The sequence below is a fragment of the Procambarus clarkii genome, chromosome 36 (assembly GCF_040958095.1).
Source record: "Procambarus clarkii isolate CNS0578487 chromosome 36, FALCON_Pclarkii_2.0, whole genome shotgun sequence".
Taxonomy (NCBI): Eukaryota; Metazoa; Arthropoda; class Malacostraca; order Decapoda; family Cambaridae; genus Procambarus; species Procambarus clarkii.
In genome coordinates this window covers 9,993,262-10,014,119 of record NC_091185.1, presented here as the reverse complement: position 1 = coordinate 10,014,119, position 20,858 = coordinate 9,993,262, and the positions used below count along the sequence as shown (strand labels likewise).

The 20,858-nt window shown below is 44.6% G+C and overlaps 2 protein-coding genes across 6 annotated transcripts in view; both read left to right on the top strand.

Moving 5' to 3' along the window:
- The window catches only part of LOC123756101 (uncharacterized), a 238,833-nt gene extending 236,103 nt beyond the window's left edge, over positions 1-2,730 (top strand). For all 3 annotated transcript variants that reach the window (XM_069336550.1, XM_069336549.1, XM_069336548.1), the window contains exon 13: positions 1,607-2,730. In XM_069336550.1, coding sequence (XP_069192651.1) covers positions 1,607-1,732 — 126 coding nt within the window. In that variant the 3' untranslated portion in view covers positions 1,733-2,730. The remainder of the gene's footprint in view (positions 1-1,606) is intronic.
- Positions 2,731-10,520: 7,790 nt separating this feature from the next.
- Positions 10,521-20,858, top strand: part of LOC123756099 (centrosomal protein of 164 kDa) — a 481,504-nt gene continuing 471,166 nt past the window's right edge. For 2 of the 3 annotated variants that reach the window (XR_011230545.1, XM_069336539.1), the window contains exon 1: positions 10,522-10,792. Coding sequence is in view for 2 of the 3 variants with exons in the window: in XM_069336539.1 (XP_069192640.1) it covers positions 10,684-10,792 (109 nt within the window). In the remaining variant the exon portion in view is untranslated. Of the gene's footprint in view, positions 10,793-20,858 lie in introns of all 3 variants that reach the window. The other variant, XM_069336540.1, reaches the window with a different exon arrangement.

Below are 20,858 nucleotides of genomic sequence, written 5' to 3'. Positions count from 1 at the left end.
TCCGGTTGGTGGTCTTTTCTTCCATTTGCTTAGTGTCTGAACTGTTGAGCAGGCAGCTGTCTTGGGTGGGCGGGTCTTCCCCCTCTGGAGGGGGGGGTTCAGGAACAAGCGGCGTGTCGGTTTGATGACGATTATTAACTCTTGTTAACTTGTTTTTCTTGGGGAGTTCTTGGGCTCTGTTCAGTCTTGGGTTGCAATTTTCTACCTGTTGGGGTCTGTTTTGGGGTGCCTACATTTCTGGGTGCCTATCCCCGGTTGATGGCAGACATGAATATACTCTTAAAGAGTGGAGTTTCCGTAAGCCATTGCTCCCTTCACTTCTCTGAGGAAACCAGGTTCTGGCTCGTGGTTTTCGGTAGGCATAAGAACTCTATATGACTGAAACCCCAGACTAATATAGCTAATATATCAGTCCGATAGCTCCAGGGAGCCTCCGGGGCTCATCCAGAAAATAGTGTTTCATTACATAACACGCTGGTTTTTTCATCATTTTACGAACTGGTGGGTGGAGCTGCCGGCTCGCTCGAGCAAACTCCCCCTCTCCCCCTGTCAGGCGAAGGGGAGGTTAATGAGCACGTGTGCTATATGGATGACAATTTGCTTGTTTATTGTTTTCTTTTGGGGGGGAGTTCTTTGGCTCTGTTTTGATGTAGGTTGCAATTTTTACCAGTTGAAGGTTTGTATTGTTATGCCTACCTTTCTGGGGTATACCCCAGTTGATGGCAAGCATGACATATTTCAAATGTAGTTGTGCTCATATGACCATTGTTCCCTGTGCGTCTGAGGGGGCCAGGTTCTAGCTCGTGGTCCCCGGTAGGCAGAACTGCCATAACTGATGTCCCTAAACTAATATAGCACACATCAGTGTGGATAGCTTAATGGAGCCTCTGGGACTCGCCCATAAAATGGCATTTCATTACATTCAATGCTGGATTTGTTATCCCCCCTTTCTTGCCTCTTCCCATTCTTATATTCTTCCCATTCTTACCTTTCACCTTACACTTCTTCTAGAAATTACCTTCTTTTTACCTTCAATCTCTCACCTCACACTTTTCCTTTATCAGCTTGTTTCTTCGTCTCTTCCTCACACACAACTTGATAATGGTTCAGGATGGACCAAAAAGTCGTTTTTTCATTTTCTGATGCGTAGTTTAGTCATCATATCTTCAGCCACGCTATTGTCACTATCGTCTGCAGATTCTCTCACCTTTTGTAACTAGCCCATCAAGACTTATTTATTGTAACTTATTTAGCTAAGTGAATTTTGGAGTTCAATCCTTGAGCCCATTATGTGGCTCTGTAACCTTTTCCACTACTACCCACAGGATGGGCATGGGGTGCATAATAAATTAACTAAACTACAAAACTTACTATGCAGTGCTTTTTAATATTACAAGCTCTGTGAATGACTGAGGGGGCTGCTCAGAAAAGAGCATTTCATAATTGTTTATGCCCTATTTTTCATACTACAAGGTATATAAAAGTAAATGTATATGCTCATAAAACATGCAGAAGTATGAATACTTAATTACTTTAGAAATTATGGATGTACATATACTGGTACTGTACTATATAAATATTGAATGTGTGTGTACTGTTGTTTCAGGTGAAGGTAATGGCAGAAACTAAGGACTTTGAACACTGGTTGGAGCTTAAAGCTGCTCTCGAGCAACGTTATGAGAGGGTGCGCTTTGCTATGCCTGACCTGGTCCATGAAGATAACTCCTTCTAATGCTGCAATACTGAAAGTTGTTTCATTCCAACATTTCATTAGGCTGTCACATTCTACCATGTTTGCCTTATCTGCTTTCTCCAGCTTTTATCTTGCAACATGAGAATTGTCACACTTAACAAAAAACCAATTGACAAATGATGCTCAAAGTTTGTACATTTTGTGGAAATAAGCTCATCAGTTTGTTGTAACCAGGCAACATCTCAGCCATAATGTAATGAATATTAGGTGTGATTGGAGATTATTATTATTTTACATTCAAAGAGTTAGTTTAATACTGTATTGACAGCAAATTATTTTCCAGTGAGCTTGTAATATTTGTACAGTAATATTTATAATAAATGCAGAATTAATAACAATAACCAGATATTTATGATTGTTTAATAAGAATGCCTCAAATTATTTAACAATATGAGTTTTAAAGTGTGAAAAAGAAAGGAATTATATGGTAGACAAACAAAAATCTTGGAAAGACAAATCTTGGAAGGGACGAGTGGGGAGGTTAAGGGAAAGAATACGACAATGGGGCTATGTATAGTATTTTTTAAAGGTTTTAAATGAATTGGATATATTAGTTAATGTTTGTTTTCCATATAGGCACGATAAACAATGTTTTTTTCTGAAATTATTATGAGAAAAGTAATTTTTCTTGTGACAGTCAATGTGATGGCTGGACCAGCACACAACAGTCACTCGAGGATGAAGTCGGCTGTTATCATGAGACTGATAACTGTGTTAAAACAGTACTTTTCATTTTCCTTGTCATATATGAAGGACAATAATTATTGTAATTGTTCCAGCAAAAACTACACTTTGAGTCCTATGAGCCTGTGATCCAGTTTGAGATAGCTGATTTCTTATGAGTAGAATAAAATTCCTAAATACATTATCATTACCCCTGTTTTCCCTCACTCTCATGGGGTAGAGAGGCATTAGACTGAAGAAATTGGTAATGTAGAACAAAAGTTATTGGTCTTAATAAAGCATTACAAATTTCACTCGTTGATTCATTATATCACTCACAATACAAGGTATAATAATATGGATAAACAACACTACATAGCTCCTGCCACTTCTTAACCCAGGCTAAGCCAGACCTCAATAAAGTTGCACAGCAGGCAGGGGCAGCAGTCAAAAAAGCTAACCGGAATAATCAAGCGAACCTTCGACTTCAAGGAAAAGAAAGTAGTGATTTAATTGTATTAATCTTTGGTGCAACCCCATTTGGATTACTGTATGGAGACTGTATTACTCTCCAAGCATGGACACCACATCTTCAGATGGATATAGCTGCTCTGGAGAAAGTGCAACACCGGGCAGCAAAAATCATTCCAGAGTTGTCAACTCTAGTATCAGGAATGGTTAAGGGCCACAGGTCTAATACTGCAAACCAGGCATGGCAGGGTAGATCTTATTGAAACTTGAAAATTTTACGATACTGAACCATTTGGAAGATGTTGATCCAGAAAATTTCTTTCAAAGGTCAGTCAAAACAAACAAGGAGCAATGATTTCAAGCCCTAACCACAATGTTTAACTGAAAACAGAAGATGCTTTTTCACCCACAGGGTTATTGACCCATGGAAACACCTACCTGCTGAAGCCATGAATGCCAAACCTCTGCTAACTTTTAAAGTACAGCTGGGAATAAAGGCAAATGGGAAGACCTTTGACAAGTTGCTGGCTTCCTGTCCTCATAGTGCCCACTAGTCAAAATTCAAATTCAAATTCATATGTTTATTCAGGTAAAGTACATACATACAAGAGGTGATGTGTACAAAAATTGATAGATTTATAGATAGAGCTAGTACATACACTGCCTAAAGCCACTATTACGCAAAGCATTTTGGGCAGGAAAAACACTAAAGACTAAAACTTAATACTAATTGAGCTTGAAGTATAAAATGTGTTGAGAAAAAATAAAAATAAAAAAGGGAGGAACATGGCAGAAAAACAGTAAAAATACAATTTGGTCGACAAACAGTGTTGTTTAAAAATAACAGACATGGGTTGACAATATAGGGGTAAGGTACGTTACAGGGAATTTATTAGGTAGTGCTTAGTTTCGATCTTAAACTGGTTGAGAGAGGTACAGTCTTTAACATGATTGGGAAGGTCATTCCACATTCTGGGTCCCTTGATTTGTAGAGCGAGCATTTCTAGTTTGATTAAGTTGTACTCTTGTAATATCAAAACAGTATTTGTTTCTGGTGTGGTGCTCATGGGTTGTGTTTAAACCTTCAATGAAGCTTTTGAGGTCAGGACTGGCATTACAGTTCAGCATTTTATATATATATAATACACATGAGAGGATGTGCAGTGACTTAATATCTAACATATTCAGAGATTTGAGTAGGGGTACCGAGTAATATCTAGGGCCAGAGTTGCATATTGGAAAGTGTTATAATGGCTCTCGGGTAAACACACGGGAGGATCATAACACTCCCCTTATTCTGGTTACGTAATCAGACCATCACCAGAAATACTCTCACAAACAACACCAAAATAATCGACAGATACAGCAACAACAGAAGACTAGACGTGGGAAAAGCATTATACGTCAACCAAATCAAGCCACGAATCAATAGCCAACTAGCACCAAATTACTCTCTGCTAACTTCCAGGACCTAGATTCAGGAAGCTCTGTGTATTTCTTCGTAAGTGGGTTTGCTACGAAGGTTCCTAAGTGCGCCCTAAGAAGATGCTTAGGTGCGATTCAATAAGGTCCACTTAGGAAGAAATTTGTTGGTTCACCTGCGTGCCGATAGAGGTCACTACTGTGTTTCGTTTGGCCAATCAGAGAGCAGCAACATTCTTCATATTGAAGATTTAGCGCTGGTTTATCGGAGCTCTACTGCCTCCTATTTACGTCGAATTTTCTTATAAAATTAGTATATTTCGAAGTAAAACAATGTTTTTTCAACTTCTACAGCCAGCACCGACATTGTAGTAAACAAATATGTTACATTTGTTGTTTACCTACGTAATTCTAAGAGATACTGTGTAGCTGTCCTTGTTGCTCGGAAGATGCGCTGACAATTATTGTATATATTTACTGAATTTACCCAAGGGCCACTAACTATCTAGTGAGCTCGAAGAGGACAGAAAGCCGGCGGCTTGTTAAAGGGCCCGCCAATTGTCTTAATGATATTTTTTAGCTGGAATTTGGCATTTACGGCTTCAGCGGGTAGGCGGTTCCATGGGTTTATAGCCCTCTTGGCGGAAAAAAACATCTGTTTTCAGTCCTACTTGAGAGAACATACTCTACAACACTATATCTGTGATTGTCCTGTTATCAGTGACTTCATACCAAATGGTATGAGGTATTTTGAGCTCTGTAATTACTTCATACACTCAGGAATATTGGAAGATATTCTTATGCTGCACCCAGATTTTGCCAGTGGAGGCTAATAGATCAGCATTAAGTATTTTGTTCTCTCCTAATTCCATGTATGACTGGCCATCCTGTGAGGTGAGGATGTTGGATGAGCTTGTAGCTGGTTTTTGATCTACACTGTGTGGTCCTTTATACAGAATAGGGAAGCAGCACATTGCTGTGTATACCTAAACATGTTTAAAAATACATTGTTTGAGAGGAGTCTTGTAGAAACTGGTAAGAGTAATTATAATATAATGTTTCCATGATTCAGTGTTTACCTCTTGTGAAAATTTCTTAGAGTTGTTTAGTCAGTTGATTTGTTTTTTGCATTGAGGCTGGTATTTTCTAAATTGATTCCATGTACAGTATGTCTAACCATCCTGTGAGATGGGAGTATTAGATAAACTTATAGCTAGTTTTTTATCTACACTGTGTAATATTCCATATACCTTACCTTGAGGTTACCTTGAGGTGCTTCCGGGGCTAGCGTCCCCGCGGCCCGGTCGTCGACCAGGCCTCCTGGTTGCCGGACTGATCAACCAGGCTGTTGGATGCGGCTGCTCGCAGCCTGACGGACGAGTCACAGCCTGGTTGATCAGGTATCCTTTGGAGGTGCTTATCCAGTTCTCTCTTGAACACTGTGAGGGGTCGGCCAGTTATGCCCCTTATGTGTAGTGGAAGCGTGTTGAACAGTCTCGGACCTCTGATGTTGATAGAGTTCTCTCTCAGAGTACCAGTTGCACCTCTGTTTTTCAACGGGGGTATTCTGCACATCCTGCCATGTCTTCTGGTCTCATGTGATGTTATTTCTGTGTGCAGGTTTGGGACCAGCCCCTCTAATATTTTCCACGTGGAAATTATTATGTACCTCTCCCGCCTGCGCTCAAGGGAGTACAGTTTTAGGCTCTTTAGTCGGTCCCAATAGTTTAGATGTTTTACTGAGTGGATTCTAGCAGTAAAGGATCTCTGCACGCTCTCCAGGTCAGTAATTTCTCCAGCTTTGAAAGGTGCTGTCATTGTGCAGCAGTACTCCACTCTAGAGAGCACAAGCGTTTTGAAAAGTATCATCATCGGTATAGCATCTCTAGTGTGAAAAGTTCTTGTTATCCAACCTGTCATTTTTCTTGCAGTTGTGACGGCTACTTTATTGTGTTCTTTAAAGGTAAGGTCTTCCAACATGAGTACACCCAGATCCTTTACATTGCCTTTTCGTTCTATGTTATGATTTGCCTGAGTTTTGTACGCGGTTTCCGTTTTTATATTTTCATTTTTTCCATAGCGCATGAGCTGGAACTTATCTTCGTTAAACACCATATTATTTTCTGTAGCCCATAAAAAGAATAGAATAGGGTAATAGTACATTGCTGTGTATACCTAATCTTCTTAATAAAAAAAATCAGTAATAAAGATTTTAAATTATAGTTTGTATTATTACAAATTCAGTACTGTATTATCCTTATTAAATCATGTTGACCATGGATCATTAAGATCTCATGTTGATATGTAATAGTCATATTTCTTTTGAACTGCTAATCCATGCTAATCATTCATTAAATTGTGCATTATGTCTCAATTTTTCACTTCCTTGGATATACTGTACAGTACAAAAAGATAATATAAAAATAAACCAGTAATATTTCTTTCATTATATTTTTCATTTAAATAACTGCATCAATATTTTTACAGCTGACAGGATTTGTTTTACCATACAGGTGCATTATTTGTTAAAAAAAAATTTGGTTTATTGTTACACACAATGGTGCTATATAGCCTTCCCAGCTTGGTGCCTTCTTTTAATACTTACTGATTAAAAAATAAATAATAAATACATTTTATTCAGGAAAAGTACATACAGTTGATTTACAAACATAATGTTGGATTTATAGACAGAGCTAGTACATACAATACCTAAAGTCACTAATACTCATAGCATTTCGGGCAAGGTGTGGGGGAAAAAACACAGACTAAAACTTAATAGTAATCGGGATTAGGTATAAATTGTGTTGAAAGAAGGAATAAAAAATACAAAAAGGTGGGTTAACATAGCATAAATCAGCAATTGCACATGTTGGTGAACAGCGTTGTTTAAAAAATAGCAAGACATGGGTTGACATTTAGGAGGTAAGTTAGGTTACATAGAGTTAATTAGGCAGTACTTGGTTTAACTCTTAAACTGGTTGAGAGAGGTACAGCCTTTGACATGATTCAGGTCATTCCACATTCTGGGTCCCTTGATTTGTAGAGCACTTCTAGTTTGGTTACACACAGCCAAATTGAGTAACAGGAAGAGGTCTTGGACACAAATTTGTTCCATGCTAAATGTAGAGGAATCAGCTGAGTATTCCTCAAATAAAATAAGTTGCCTCAGCTTATAAGGTAAATAAAATAAGCATTTCTCAAATAAGTAGCTGCCTCACCTCACTGCCTTACTGCTACATAGCCTTCCCGGCATGGTGCGTTCTTTTGATAATTACTTGTTCCACACCCAAATTGTATAACAGGAAGAGGTCTTGGACCCCTACTTCCCTCTCTCTTTTTTAATAATCTATATAGTCATAATTATAGCTTTAAGTATTCAATGAATAAAGTTTGTGACATTTTTACCCTTCTCCTTACCTAACATCATTTGTGCAGCATATTTTTATTTTATGTCTCACCCAGATTTAATTTCAAAATAAAACCAAACTAAATAAATTAGAAATGGGTATGTATAACTAAGGTACACCCTTACTACTAGGTGAACAGGGGCATTTGGTGATAGTAAATGATCCCATCAGGCAGGGCTCATCACCTTCTCTCATATTTCATGTTCACCAGTGTTTATTTACTTAATAACTACTGGTATAATATCTTGCTATTATAAAACTAATTCTACTATCATCAAACACATATTTACTTCAAGTTTCAAGCAGAGAATGCATATATAACTAACACGAAGGACTCCTCTTCAATAGATTCACCAGCTATAATATTTTGGTCATGTTCCAATATCATAAATCGATCCCAGTGTTATGTAGTAGAGAAAAAATGACTTATATCCAGTTTACGTAAAGCTTTTAAAGTTACGCGGCGTCCTCACCAACTCCGGATTATGTCTATTACATCAATAAACTTCATTTAATAACTATATGTCTGTTAAATAGAAGATTTTAATTGTTAATAGCATTATATTGTCGTTTTAATGTGGAACACGTACACATATGCGAAACGTCGAAAGCTGGTGTCCGAAGTGGTAAAAATATTAGTGTGCGATGTTGTCAATGTACGGAGTGTCTTGTATCCGACGGGGGAGAGAGTGGGGGTGTTGTTATGGTCCCCCCGCGGGTGGAGGGTTGACGGGGGAGAGAGTGGGGGTGTTGTTATGGTCCCCCCGCGGGTGGAGGGTTGACGGGGGAGAGAGTGGGGGTGTTGTTATGGTCCCCCCGCGGGTGGAGGGTTGACGGAGGGGGGTGTGAGAGCGGGGGTGTTATTGTCCCCCCGCTGGTGGAGGGTTGATGGGGGGGGGGGTGAGAGCGGGGGTGTTATTGTCCCCCCGCTGGTGGAGGGTTGACGGGGGGGGGGGGTGAGAGCGGGGGTGTTATTGTCCCCCCGCTGGTGGAGGGTTGAGAGCGGGGGTGTTATTGTCCCCCCGCTGGTGGAGGGTTGACGGGGGGGGGGGGGTGAGAGCGGGGGTGTTATTGTCCCCCCGCTGGTGGAGGGTTGACGGGGGGGGGGGTGTGAGAGCGGGGGTGTTATTGTCCCCCCGCTGGTGGAGGGTTGACGGGGGGGGTGAGAGCGGGGGTGTTATTGTCCCCCCGCTGGTGGAGGGTTGACGGGGGGGGGGGGTGAGAGCGGGGGTGTTATTGTCCCCCCGCTGGTGGAGGGTTGAGAGCGAAGGTGTTATTGTCCCCCCGCTGGTGGAGGGTTGAGAGCGGGGGTGTTATTGTCCCCCCGCTGGTGGAGGGTTGACGGGGGGGGGGGGGTGAGAGTGGGGGTGTTATTGTCCCCCCGCTGGTGGAGGGTTGACGGGGGGGGGGTGAGAGCGGGGGTGTTATTGTCCCCCCGCTGGTGGAGGGTTGAGAGCGAAGGTGTTATTGTCCCCCCGCTGGTGGAGGGTTGAGAGCGGGGGTGTTATTGTCCCCCCGCTGGTGGAGGGTTGACGGGGAGGGGGGTGAGAGCGGGGGTGTTATTGTCCCCCCGCTGGTGGAGGGTTGACGGGGGGGGGGTGAGAGCGGGGGTGTTATTGTCCCCCCGCTGGTGGAGGGTTGAGAGCGGGGGTGTTATTGTCCCCCCGCTGGTGGAGGGTTGAGAGCGGGGGTGTTATTGTCCCCCCGCTGGTGGAGGGTTGAGAGCGGGGGTGTTATTGTCCCCCCGCTGGTGGAGGGTTGACGGGGGGGGGGTGAGAGTGGGGGTGTTATTGTCCCCCCGCTGGTGGAGGGTTGACGGGGGGGGGTGAGAGCGGGGGTGTTATTGTCCCCCCGCTGGTGGAGGGTTGACGGGGGGGGGGGGGCGTGAGAGCGGGGGTGTTATTATGGTCCCCCCGCGGGTGGAGGGTTGAGTGGGGGGGGGGTGAGAGCAGGGGTGTTATTATGGTCCCCCCGCGGGTGGAGGGTTGAGAGCGGGGGTGTTATTGTCCCCCCGCTGGTGGAGGGTTGACGGGGGGGGGCGTGAGAGCGGGGGTGTTATTATGGTCCCCCCGCGGGTGGAGGGTTGAGTGGGGGGGGGTGAGAGCGGGGGTGTTATTGTCCCCCCGCTGGTGGAGGGTTGACGGGGGGGGGGGGGGGCGTGAGAGCGGGGGTGTTATTATGGTCCCCCCGCAGGTGGAGGGTTGAGTGGGGGGGTGAGAGCAGGGGTGTTATTATGGTCCCCCCGCGGGTGGAGGGTTGAGAGCGGGGGTGTTATTGTCCCCCCGCTGGTGGAGGGTTGACGGGGGGGGGCCATGAGAGCGGGGGTGTTATTATGGTCCCCCCGCGGGTGGAGGGTTGAGAGCGGGGGTGTTATTGTCCCCCCGCTGGTGGAGGGTTGACGGGGGGGGGGGCGTGAGAGCGGGGGTGTTATTATGGTCCCCCCACGGGTGGAGGGTTGAGTGGGGGGGGGGTGAGAGCGGGGGTGTTATTGTCCCCCCGCGGGTGGAGGGTTGAGAGCGGGGGTGTTATTGTTCCCCCGCTGGTGGAGGGTTGACGGGGGGGGGCGTGAGAGCGGGGGTGTTATTATGGTCCCCCCCGCGGGTGGAGGGTTGAGTGGGGGGGTGAGAGCGGGGGTGTTATTGTCCCCCCGCTGGTGGAGGGGTGAGAGCGGGGGTGTTATTGTCCCCCCGCTGGTGGAGGGGTGAGAGCGGGGGTGTTATTGTCCCCCCGCTGGTGGAGGGGTGAGAGCGGGGGTGTTATTGTCCCCCCGTGGATGGAGGGTTTACTGGGGGGGTGAGAGCGGGGGTGTTGTGAGGAGCTTCTCCGTTGCCGTGGTAACGAGCCTTGGTGCGGGTGGTGGTGACCGCCAGCATGGCAGTGACGGGCAGGTGTGCGTGAGTGAATGAGTGAAGGAGGGATGGCCACGGTGGCATGTCACCTCACAAGGGTCCGTGTGAGGGGAGATGAATGATGAGTGGCACTAGTGGAGGAGTGCCAGTGGAGCAGTGGGCCGCGGACCCCCACCACACCCTCCTGCAGGAGGTCTTCACCCACGACTATAACGTCACGGACCAAGGTCAGTCACTCTTCTCTCACTCATATACTATAACATGCCACCACACATTGGACATTACTCTGTGGTCATTTGTCAGCAGGCGGTGTGTTGAACTTTTAAGGTGTGTTATGTCCAGCCTCCACACTGGTGCGTCTTGTTCTCTGGCTACCTTTCATGTTGTGTCCAGCCCTACACTGGTGTGTCTTGTTCTCTGGCTACCTTTCATGTTGTGTCCAGCCCTACACTGGTGTGTCTTGTTCTCTAGCTATCTTTGTGTTGTGTCCAGCCCCACACTGGTGCGTCTTGTTCCTTGGCTACCTTTTCGTGTTGTGTCCAGCCTCCACACTGGTGCGTCTTGTTCCTTGGCTACCTTTTCGTGTTGTGTCCAGCCCCACACTGGTGCGTCTTGTTCCTTGGCTACCTTTTCGTGTTGTGTCCAGCCTCCACACTGGTATGTCTTGTTTTCTGGCTACTTTTTCATATTATGTCCAGCCCCACACAGGTGTGTCTTGTTCTCTGGCTACCTGTTCATGTTATGTCCAGCCCCACAGTAGTACGTCTTGTTCAATGGCTACCTGTTCATATAATGTCCAATCCCATATTAGTGTCTTGTTCAATGGTTACCTGTTCATATTGTGTCTAGTCCTACACTGGTACATCTTGTTCTCTGGCTACCTGTTCATATCATGTCCAGACCCACACTGATGTATCTTGTATCCTGGCTACCTGTTCATTTTGTGTCCAGCCCTACACTGGTACGTCTTATTCTCTGGCTACCTGTTAGAGGGTGATTGGTTGTTTCATATTAGGTTAAGGGGTAATTGGTTATGTCATGCTATGTTAGGGGGTAATTGGTTTTGTCATGCTAGGTTAGCTGGTGATTGGTATGTCATGCTAGATTTAGGGGGTAATTGGTTATGGCATGCTAGGTTAAGGGGTGAGTGGTGATGTCATGCTAGGTTAGCTGGTGATTGGTTATGTCATGCTAGGTTTAAGGGGGTAATTGGTTATGGCATGCTAGGTTAGGGGGTAATTGGTTATGTCATACTAGGTTAGCTGGTGATTGGTTGTGTCATGCTAGGTTAGCTCGTGATTGGTTGTGTCATGCTAGGTTAGGGAGCCGGTCGGCCGAGCGGACAGCACGCTGGACTGTGATCCTGTGGTCCCGGGTTCGATCCCGGGCGCCGGCAAGAAACAATGGGCAGAGTTTCTTTCACCCTATGCCCCTGTTACCTAGCAGTAAATAGGTACCTGGGTGTTAGTCAGCTGTCACGGGCTGCTTCCTGGGAGTGGAGGCCTGGTCGAGGACCGGGCCGCAGGGACACTAAAGCCCCGAAATCATCTCAAGATAACCTCAAGATAGGGGGTAATTGGTTATGACATGCTAGGTTAGGGTTTGATTGGTTGTCATGCTAGGTTAGGGGGATGATTGGTTGTGTCATGCTAGGTTAGGGGGGGTGATTAGTTGTTATGCTAGGTTAGGGGGTGATCAGTTGTGTCATGCTAGGTTAGGGTTTGATTGGTTGTGTCATGCTAGGTTAGGGGGTAATTGGTTATGTCATGCTAGGTTAGCTGGTGATGCTGGTGATTGGTTATGTCATGCTAGGTTAGGGGATAATTGGGTATGTCATGCTAGGTTAGGAGATAATTGGTTATGTCATGCTAGGTTAGGGGGTGATTGGTTGTGTCATGCTAGGTTAGGGGATGATTGGTTATGTCATGCTAGGTTAGGGGGTGATTGGTTATATCATGCTAGTTAGGGAATAATTGGTTATTACATGCTAGGTTAGGGGGTAATTGGGTATGTCATGCTAGGTTAGGGGGTGATTGGTTATATCATGCTAGGTTAGGGCATAATTGGTTATGTCATTAGGTTAGGGGGTGATTGGTTATATCATGCTCGGTTAGGGAGTAATTGGTTATTTCATGCTAGGTTAATTGGTAATTGGTTATGTTGTACTTGGTTAGGGGGAGATTGGCTATGTCATGGTATGGAGGGTAATTGGTTATGTCATGGGAGGTTAGGGGGAAATTGGTTGTGTCATGCTAGGTTAGGGGGTGATTGGTTACAGTGTGTGATTGGTTATGTTATGCTAGGTTAGGAGATCATTGCTTATGTCATGCTAGATTAGGGGGTGATTGGTTTGCAGTGCTAGGTTAGGGGGTGATTGGTTATATCTTGCTAGGTTAGGAGGTGATTGGTTGTCATGCTAGGGTTGGGGTAATTGGTTGTCATGCTAGGTTAGGGGTGATTGGTTATATCATGCTAGGTTAGGGTGTGATTGGTTATGTCATGCTAGGTTAGGGGGTAATTGGTTATGTCATGGCAGGTTAGGGGGGTGATTGGTTATGTCATGCTAGGCTAGGGGGTAATTGGTTGTGTCATGCTAGGTTAGGGGGTAATTGGTTATGTCATGCCAGGTTAGGGGGTGATTGGTTGTGTCATGCTAGGTTAGGGGGTGATTGGTTGTGTCATGCCTGGTTAGGGTGTGATTGGTTGTGTCATGCCTGGTTAGGGGGTGATTGGTTGTGTCATACCAGGTTAGGGGGTGATTGGTTGTGTCATGCCTGGTTAGGGGGTGATTGGTTGTGTCATACCAGGTTAGGGGGTGATTGGTTGTGTCATGCTAGGTTAGGGGGTGATTGGCTATGTCATGGTAGGTTAGGGGGTGATTGGTTGTGTCATGCTAGGTTAGGGGGGTAATTGGTTATGTCATGCTAGGTTAGGGGGTAATTGGTTATGTCATGCTAGGTTGGGGGTAATTAGTTATGTCATGCTAGGTAAGGGGATATTTGTTTGTTATGCTAGGTTAGCTGGTGAATGGGTGTCCTATGCTACGTTAAAGGGTGCTACGCTGTGTATTGCTAGGATAGGTGGTGATGTGTTATGTACTCACCTAGTTGTGCTTGTGGGGGTTGAGCTTTGGCTCTTTAGTCCCGCCTCTCAATTGTCAATCTACTGGTGTCTAGATTCCTGAGCCTCTGGAGCCTTATCATATCTACATTTGAAATTGTGTATGGAGTCAGTCTCCACCACATCACTTCCTAGTCTATTTCCTTATGTGGTGCTAGGTTATGTCACACTTCGTTGGGTGGATTTCCTATGGATATACTAGTATGTGTTAGTTTATGCTAGGTTTGGTTGTGTTCTGTTATAGTAGGTTAGGTTGTGTTCGGTTTTTCTAGATTAGGTTGTGTTCGATTTTTCTAGATTAGGTTGTGTTTGGTTATTCTACGTTAGGTTGTGTTCGGTTATTCTACGTTAGGTTGTGTTTGGTTTTTCTAGGTTAGGTTGTGTTCAGTTATACTAGGTGTTGGGGAACGTCGGTAAGGCGAGTAACGGTGTACAAGAACTTAATCCCGAAATCCTGGCAGGATCGCCAATGTCGGGGTTTACCTTAGTTGTAAGTATAAGTATCAATGATCGTACATACTATCCTGTCAACGGTCGCCAACGTCGGGGTGTCAATCTCTCTCTCTACCTAAACACCACCCAGTAGTATTAGCGACAACTGTTACTCACAGTAGTCCTGCGGGTCTTCACTCAATCCTCGCGGCACCACTGTTCGCCAGGAGAGTATCCCAGTCGATCTCCAGCCGGCCTTATAACCAAAGACGAGTGAGAACACAGTTAGCTCTCTCCCAACCGTGTGCCCGCCCCAACAAGGGCTCTACTACTAACTGCAAGGTCGCCAACTGGTGTTTCCCGTGTCCAGTAACACGTCAGTGGGATTGTGGTACTAGTGGCAGAGAGCTCACTCGTTAAAACTGGTCACAGGCAGGTATGTATCTTTATCACTCTCACTCTTTCCAATTGTTCTATAGCAACAAGATATGGAGGGGATAATACAAATGCGAAGGTAGTTTTGTATTTTACTTAAAACACACAAGGTAGTATATCAACAACGAAGCAACAAGTACACGGCAGTAAGTCACTCTCTCTTCATAAAACTGGAACTCGTCAAGAGGGCAACACTCCCCCTCCTGTCAATATCAGCTGAGCGGCCCCCCTCACCATGTGAATGCTTCTGTACTCGTTTCTTGGCGTTATGCGCCTGTTTGTTTAAATTCACAGTAATCACTATATTTACAATCAACACAATATTTGCTATAATGACAATATAACACAATGAGTCACTTCGCTGGTCTCAAGCTCAATAAATCGTTTCTACAGCAATAAACACGATATCTCGCTGTAAAGGCGTTATTCACGGCAGATCATAATAATGACCATGAATGCAATTAACCACGGTACTGTCCTTAGACTCAGGAATTCCTTTTGGAGTCGATAACACAGAATATCACTGTACACATGAAAATGTTACCCAACACTCCAGCACATATATATATCGACCAATTCATCAATATCATTGATAATAAGATAATACTGGGCACACAGCATTACACCAATAACTGGTACACTTATATATATATATTCTCTGGCATAAGTTATAATATTAATGTCACATGAAAGAAATCATCCACGACACAGCAAATTCTTCAATAATCTCAGGTGCCTACACACACCACATATATAAATATCGTGAGAGCTTTCCACAGCCTCACTCTCCACAACTGTGTCCTACCGTGACATAGACATTGGTGAGCCTTGCTCACGACATATAAGATACTCTGGCTAAATATAGCTGACTAAAGGGGAATTGGGAGGCAAACTAGAATCACCTACTTCGACCTCACTGATGTGGACTTGCCTTCCGGTGAGAGTTGAATTGCAGCTCCTGGTCCCGGCTCTCGACTCGTTGTAGGGAATGCCCCCACACACGCTGTGATGCTCTCTCCAGGAACCCAATCAACATCACAAAAAAAAAAACGCGTCATCACCGTGCTCTGTCCTCCGCAGGTCCGTACTCCTCCACAACAGCTTGAAGGGTTGGAGTCGGTCTCCTGGCCGTCGACTTCTCCTCGCCACTACGTCTGCAGTCCTACTCTCGGCTGCAGTCGTCCTGATTCCCAATTAGTTTTCTTCTTTCCCTGCTTCCCGGTGGATTGGCCCAGCCGCTACGTCGTCACTAGATGGGTGAACTGCCTCAGACGTCATACAAGTCACTGCACAGACTTCACTGCTTCTTCTTGCAAAGCACCTGTCTCTGGAGCAATTGTTACTCAATATTCCGTCGATTCCCTCTTCGGTCCAACACATGAACGAAGGAAGACCTCACAGCGTACTTGCAGACTACGGGTGACGCGTAAAATTCACGGGAGCGGGGTACAACTGTCAAACTGACAGGACCAACTTTCGCACGTCCGACCTCGTCAACGTGTCGTGTCAAACTGCTCCCTCACGGAAGATTGGCCCAGCCGCTACGTCATCACTGGTGAAGCTATCAGACGTCCCAGACGTCACTGTCTAGACTTCACTCTTGCACAGCACCTGTCCCTGGAGCACTTGCTGCTCATTTCTCGTCAATTCCTACGTCGGTCCAACACATGGAATATAGGAAGACCTCCCCAGGTGCTGGCAGACCGCTGGTGATGCGTAAATCCTCCAGAGATGGGGGACCCTGCCAAACTGACAGGATCCCCTGTCGCACATCCGACCACCTTGACGTGCCATCTCAAACTGGTGGCGCCACCGCGGCGCGATGACCGGACCCCCCTGCCTTCGTGACGTCATACTTGCCAGGGGCATTTCTTATTGGCTCCCTGTGCCACGTCACTGTTCTTGACCAATCTGGTGCCACTGACGTCACACCGTTTTGACGGCAAAACGGAGGGGCCGGCGCCATATTGGCGTCCTAAAGGGCCTATACCACAGGCCAAAATACTCTTCTTTTGTGAATTTCTCGCCAATGCGAGAACACTACACGCTCCCACATATGTCGAATTGTTCGCCAGAACATAGAGAACGCTCGGGAAAAGTGGATATGACTCTTACAGCTGGCGTGGGAGAAATATAAGGGGGGGAACACCGTCACATAGGTTATAATCAGTTATACTAGGTTATGATCAGTTATACTAGGTTATGTTCTGATCAGTTATTCTAGGTTATGTTCTGATCAGTTATTCTAGGTTATGTTCTATTCAGTTATTCTAGGATAGGTTGTGTTCAGGGTTTCTAGGTTACATTGTGTTCAGTTATACTAAAGTTCAGTTATACTAAAGTAGGTTGTTATACCTGGAGCATACCTGGAGAGGGTCCTGGGAGTTCTTCTACTCCCCGATAACTTGGGGGAGTAGACCAACTTGTGATACTGTATCTTGGTCCACCAGGCTGTTGCTTAGAGTGGCCCCGCAGGCCTACGTATCCACTACAGCCTGGTTGGTCCGGCACTTCTTGCAAGAACTTTTCTAAGTGTCTCTTGAATACATCCACCTTTGTTCTGGCAATATTTCTAATGCTTCTAATGTTCAGTTATTCTTGGTTAGGTTGTGTTTAGTTATTCCAGGTTAGGTTGTGTTCAGTTATTCCAGGTTAGGTTGTGTTCAGTTATTCCAGGTTAGGTTGTGTTTAGTTATTCCAGGTTAGGTTGTGTTCAGTTATTCCAGGTTAGGTTGTGTTCAGTTATTCCAGGTTAGGTTGTGTTCAGTTATTCCAGGTTACATTGTGCAGTTTTTATAGGTTAGGTTGTGTTTAATTATGTTTGAGTTGTGTTAGGTTATTGTAGGTTGGACGGTGTTAGGCTTTGTTAGGTTATGCTTGATTAAACTGTTAAGTTATGCTAGGTTAGGTTGTGTTCAGTTATACAAGGTTGTGTTCAGTTATGCTAGGTTGAGTTCTTAAGTACGATGTGTTAGGTTGTATTAGGTTATGTTTGGTTGTGTTCAGTTTACTATACAGTATTAGTTTGTGTTTAATTAGGCTTGTCATTTATAATTAAGTTGTGCTAGTTCTTAGGTTATGTTGCTAAGTTATGCTAGGTTAGGTTGTGCTTGGTTACGCTAGGCTAGGATGCCGTTGATTATGCTAGGTTATTTTTGTAAAACACTAACACACACACATTGTTGCAGGAAGGTCCTTAAGCTAAGTGATAAATGTTTTATATGTTGAAATTATTAAGTGAGTTCCATATATTGAGTCGTTTTATTTGCATTGAGTGCACAGATTGTTTTTCTTTGGAAATATCTAAGATTGATTTAATTCTGGTGGTATGCTCATGAGTTCTGTTACATCTACTGAGGAAGAGTAATAAACTTGCCTCTCCAGTTAAGTTTCAGATCAAGAGTAGCATATAGGAACAATGTTTTTATACATGTAAATAGCACAAGAGAATGTGTGGAGTGAGTGTATGTTTAGCATGTTTATGGATTTAAAGAGAGGGGCTGTGTGTTGTCTGAAGACAGAATTTGTTCTGATAGTGGTGGGGACCTGACAGCTGGGTGGACAGCGCTTCGGATTCATAGTCCTGAGGGTCCGGGTTTGATTCCCGGTGGAGGCGGAGACAAAATTCCAGGGAGCCGGTCGGCTGAGCGGACAGCATGCTGGACTTGTGATCCTGTGGTCCTGGGTTTGATCCCAGGCACCGGCGAGAAGCAATGGGCAGAGTTTCTTTCACCCTATGCCCCTGTTACCTAGCAGTAAAATAGGTACCTGGGTGTTAGTCAGCTGTCACGGGCTGCTTCCTGGGGGTGGAGGCCTAGTCGAGGACCGGGCCGCAGGGATACTAAAAAAGCCCCGAAATCATCTCAAGATAACCTCAAGAAAATGGCAAAATGGTTTCTTTCACCCTGATTCACCCTGAAAATGGCAAAATGGTTTCTTTCACCCTGATGCCCCTGTTACTTAGCAGTAAATAGGTACCCTGGAGTTTGGCAGCTGATATGGGCTGCTTCCTGGGGGTGTGTAACAAAAAGGAGGCTTGGTCGAAGACCAGGCCACGGGGATGTTAAGCCCCAAAATCATCTCGAGATAACCATAAGATAGTGGATTTTTATTGGGCGATGATGAGATTGAGGTAATTTTTGCAAAAAGTACTGGACCAACCAGGCTGTAGCGGATATGTAGGCCTATGAGCAGCTGCAAGCAACAGCCTGTTGGACCAAGTTATCACAAGTTGAGCCTGGCCTCAGGCTGGGCTCGGGTAGTGGAAGAACTCCTGAGACCCTCTCCAAGTAAGATCCAGGTAATTTGCAGTGATTGAACACCATGCACAGATACCTTATGGTAGACAGGGATAGATTAGCAATTAGTACAATGAGAGGAGAGCAGATTGGGAAACATAATATCTGATTTTTGAGACTATACCAACAGCCTTGGAGACTTAGTTTCTTGTCTAATGTATAGGCCAAGGAACTTTCTCTCATTTTTACAATTAATGTTGACATGTCTATCTGAAGGTGAATTTGGTTTGATGTTTAGTTCCAATTAAAATGTAGTAGATCTTTTCTATGTTTAGTCTGAGTTTGTTGATTGACCTCCATGAAAGAACAGACCACAGCAAATTGTATAGTTAATTACTTGGCTAATGCCACAGCTAAGTACTTGTATTTGTTGACATCAAAGGAGCCTTCGACAAAGCACAGGGGATTGTGATCCTGGACGAGCTTGCATGCATAGGTGTCAAGGGGAGACTGATGAAATGGATTGAAGACTACCTCACAGGGATGGAAGCCAAGGTCAGCTTCAACGGAGCGGTCTCAAGAACAATGAGTATGGAACTAGGGACCCCCCAAAGGAGGGAGCCTTAAGCCCCTCACACTATTCAACATACTTATGAACTCCATTGCAAATACTGTATTGAATTTCTGGAAGGAACACAACAAGTGAGATATGCAGATGATGTCCTAATACAAGCTCCAACCTTGAGAAAATTAAACAGTCCATTGAACTCCTTGGAAGGAAATTTGTTGAACTTGGTTTCACTCTCTCCACAGACAAGATAAAAGGAAACTCATCACAAGCGGGGAGAAAATGATCTACAAATTAATGGTGCAACACTTAAATGGGTTGACCACTGTTGATACCTTGGCATCACTGTCGGCTCTAACAAGGGAAAGAAAGAGGAGCTCAACCAACTCATAGGAACATGCAAAAGTTGACTCAAAGCACTGAAACCTATGACCTGGAATGGGCATGGGGTCCTCTATTGCTGTGCTTAAAATGATGTACACAGCCTATGTGAGCTCTGTCATAGACTATGTCGCACCAGTCTTGTGCACTTATTCCCAAAGAGATATGAAAAACTTGAAAGTATACAAAATGAAGCCATGATGCTTATTCTTGGAGTCCCAAGAACTGCCAAAACATCTAATCTATGAGAGGAGTTGTCCCTCCCCAGTGTTAAAAGCCGAATTCAATTCTGAATGCTAAGCTTGCATTTAAGATCCTCAATACAATGATATTTCCAAAAATTTCAGAGAATACAATGATAGTGCAAAAAAAAAAAAAACTGAGTTCTGTGCTACTTACAGAAAGAAACAGGAAGCAAAAAATGGCATCACAGATCAGTCTGCTACCTCAAAGAACTTGACCTGCTTGAGCAAGCCCGTGAGCTCATGCCTGTAGAGAGGTTACCTCCCTGGGAGGATGACCCATGCAGGATTTTCATCAATGAGATGACAACGTAAAAGTCCAACATGATACCACAAGAAATGAGTTACAAGTACCTTGAGAAAGTTTATACAGAAGCCAGAAATGAATTAGATCAAATCTACACTGATGGGTCATCTAATCCTGTCAATGGCAGGGCTGGTGCAGCATACACTGTAAATAGGATGGAAATGAAGAAAAAAACACATATTGAGAACTATGCCACTTCAGTGCAAGCAGAGCTAACTTCCATTGTTATGGTGTTAAGATTCCTTGAATGAAACACTAATGGTGCAGTGATCTGCATTGATTCAAAAGCAGCACTACAAAGCCTTTGTAAAAATTGTGCGGAAAATCTTGCGATAGTTGCTGAAATCATGAGAGCAGTGAGAGTACTGCACTAACCAATCAGGGAAGAGTTGTTAAATTTCTGTGGATCCCCTACCATGTTGGAATCTGTGGAAATGAACGAGCAGATGTGCTGGCTGTAGAAGGCACTGAAGGAGACGATGTTGAATACCTCATACCCAAGACTCTTCTACAAATTAGAGATATTATCAGGCAATATCACCATGACAAGATAACTGAGGAAAGGAGAAT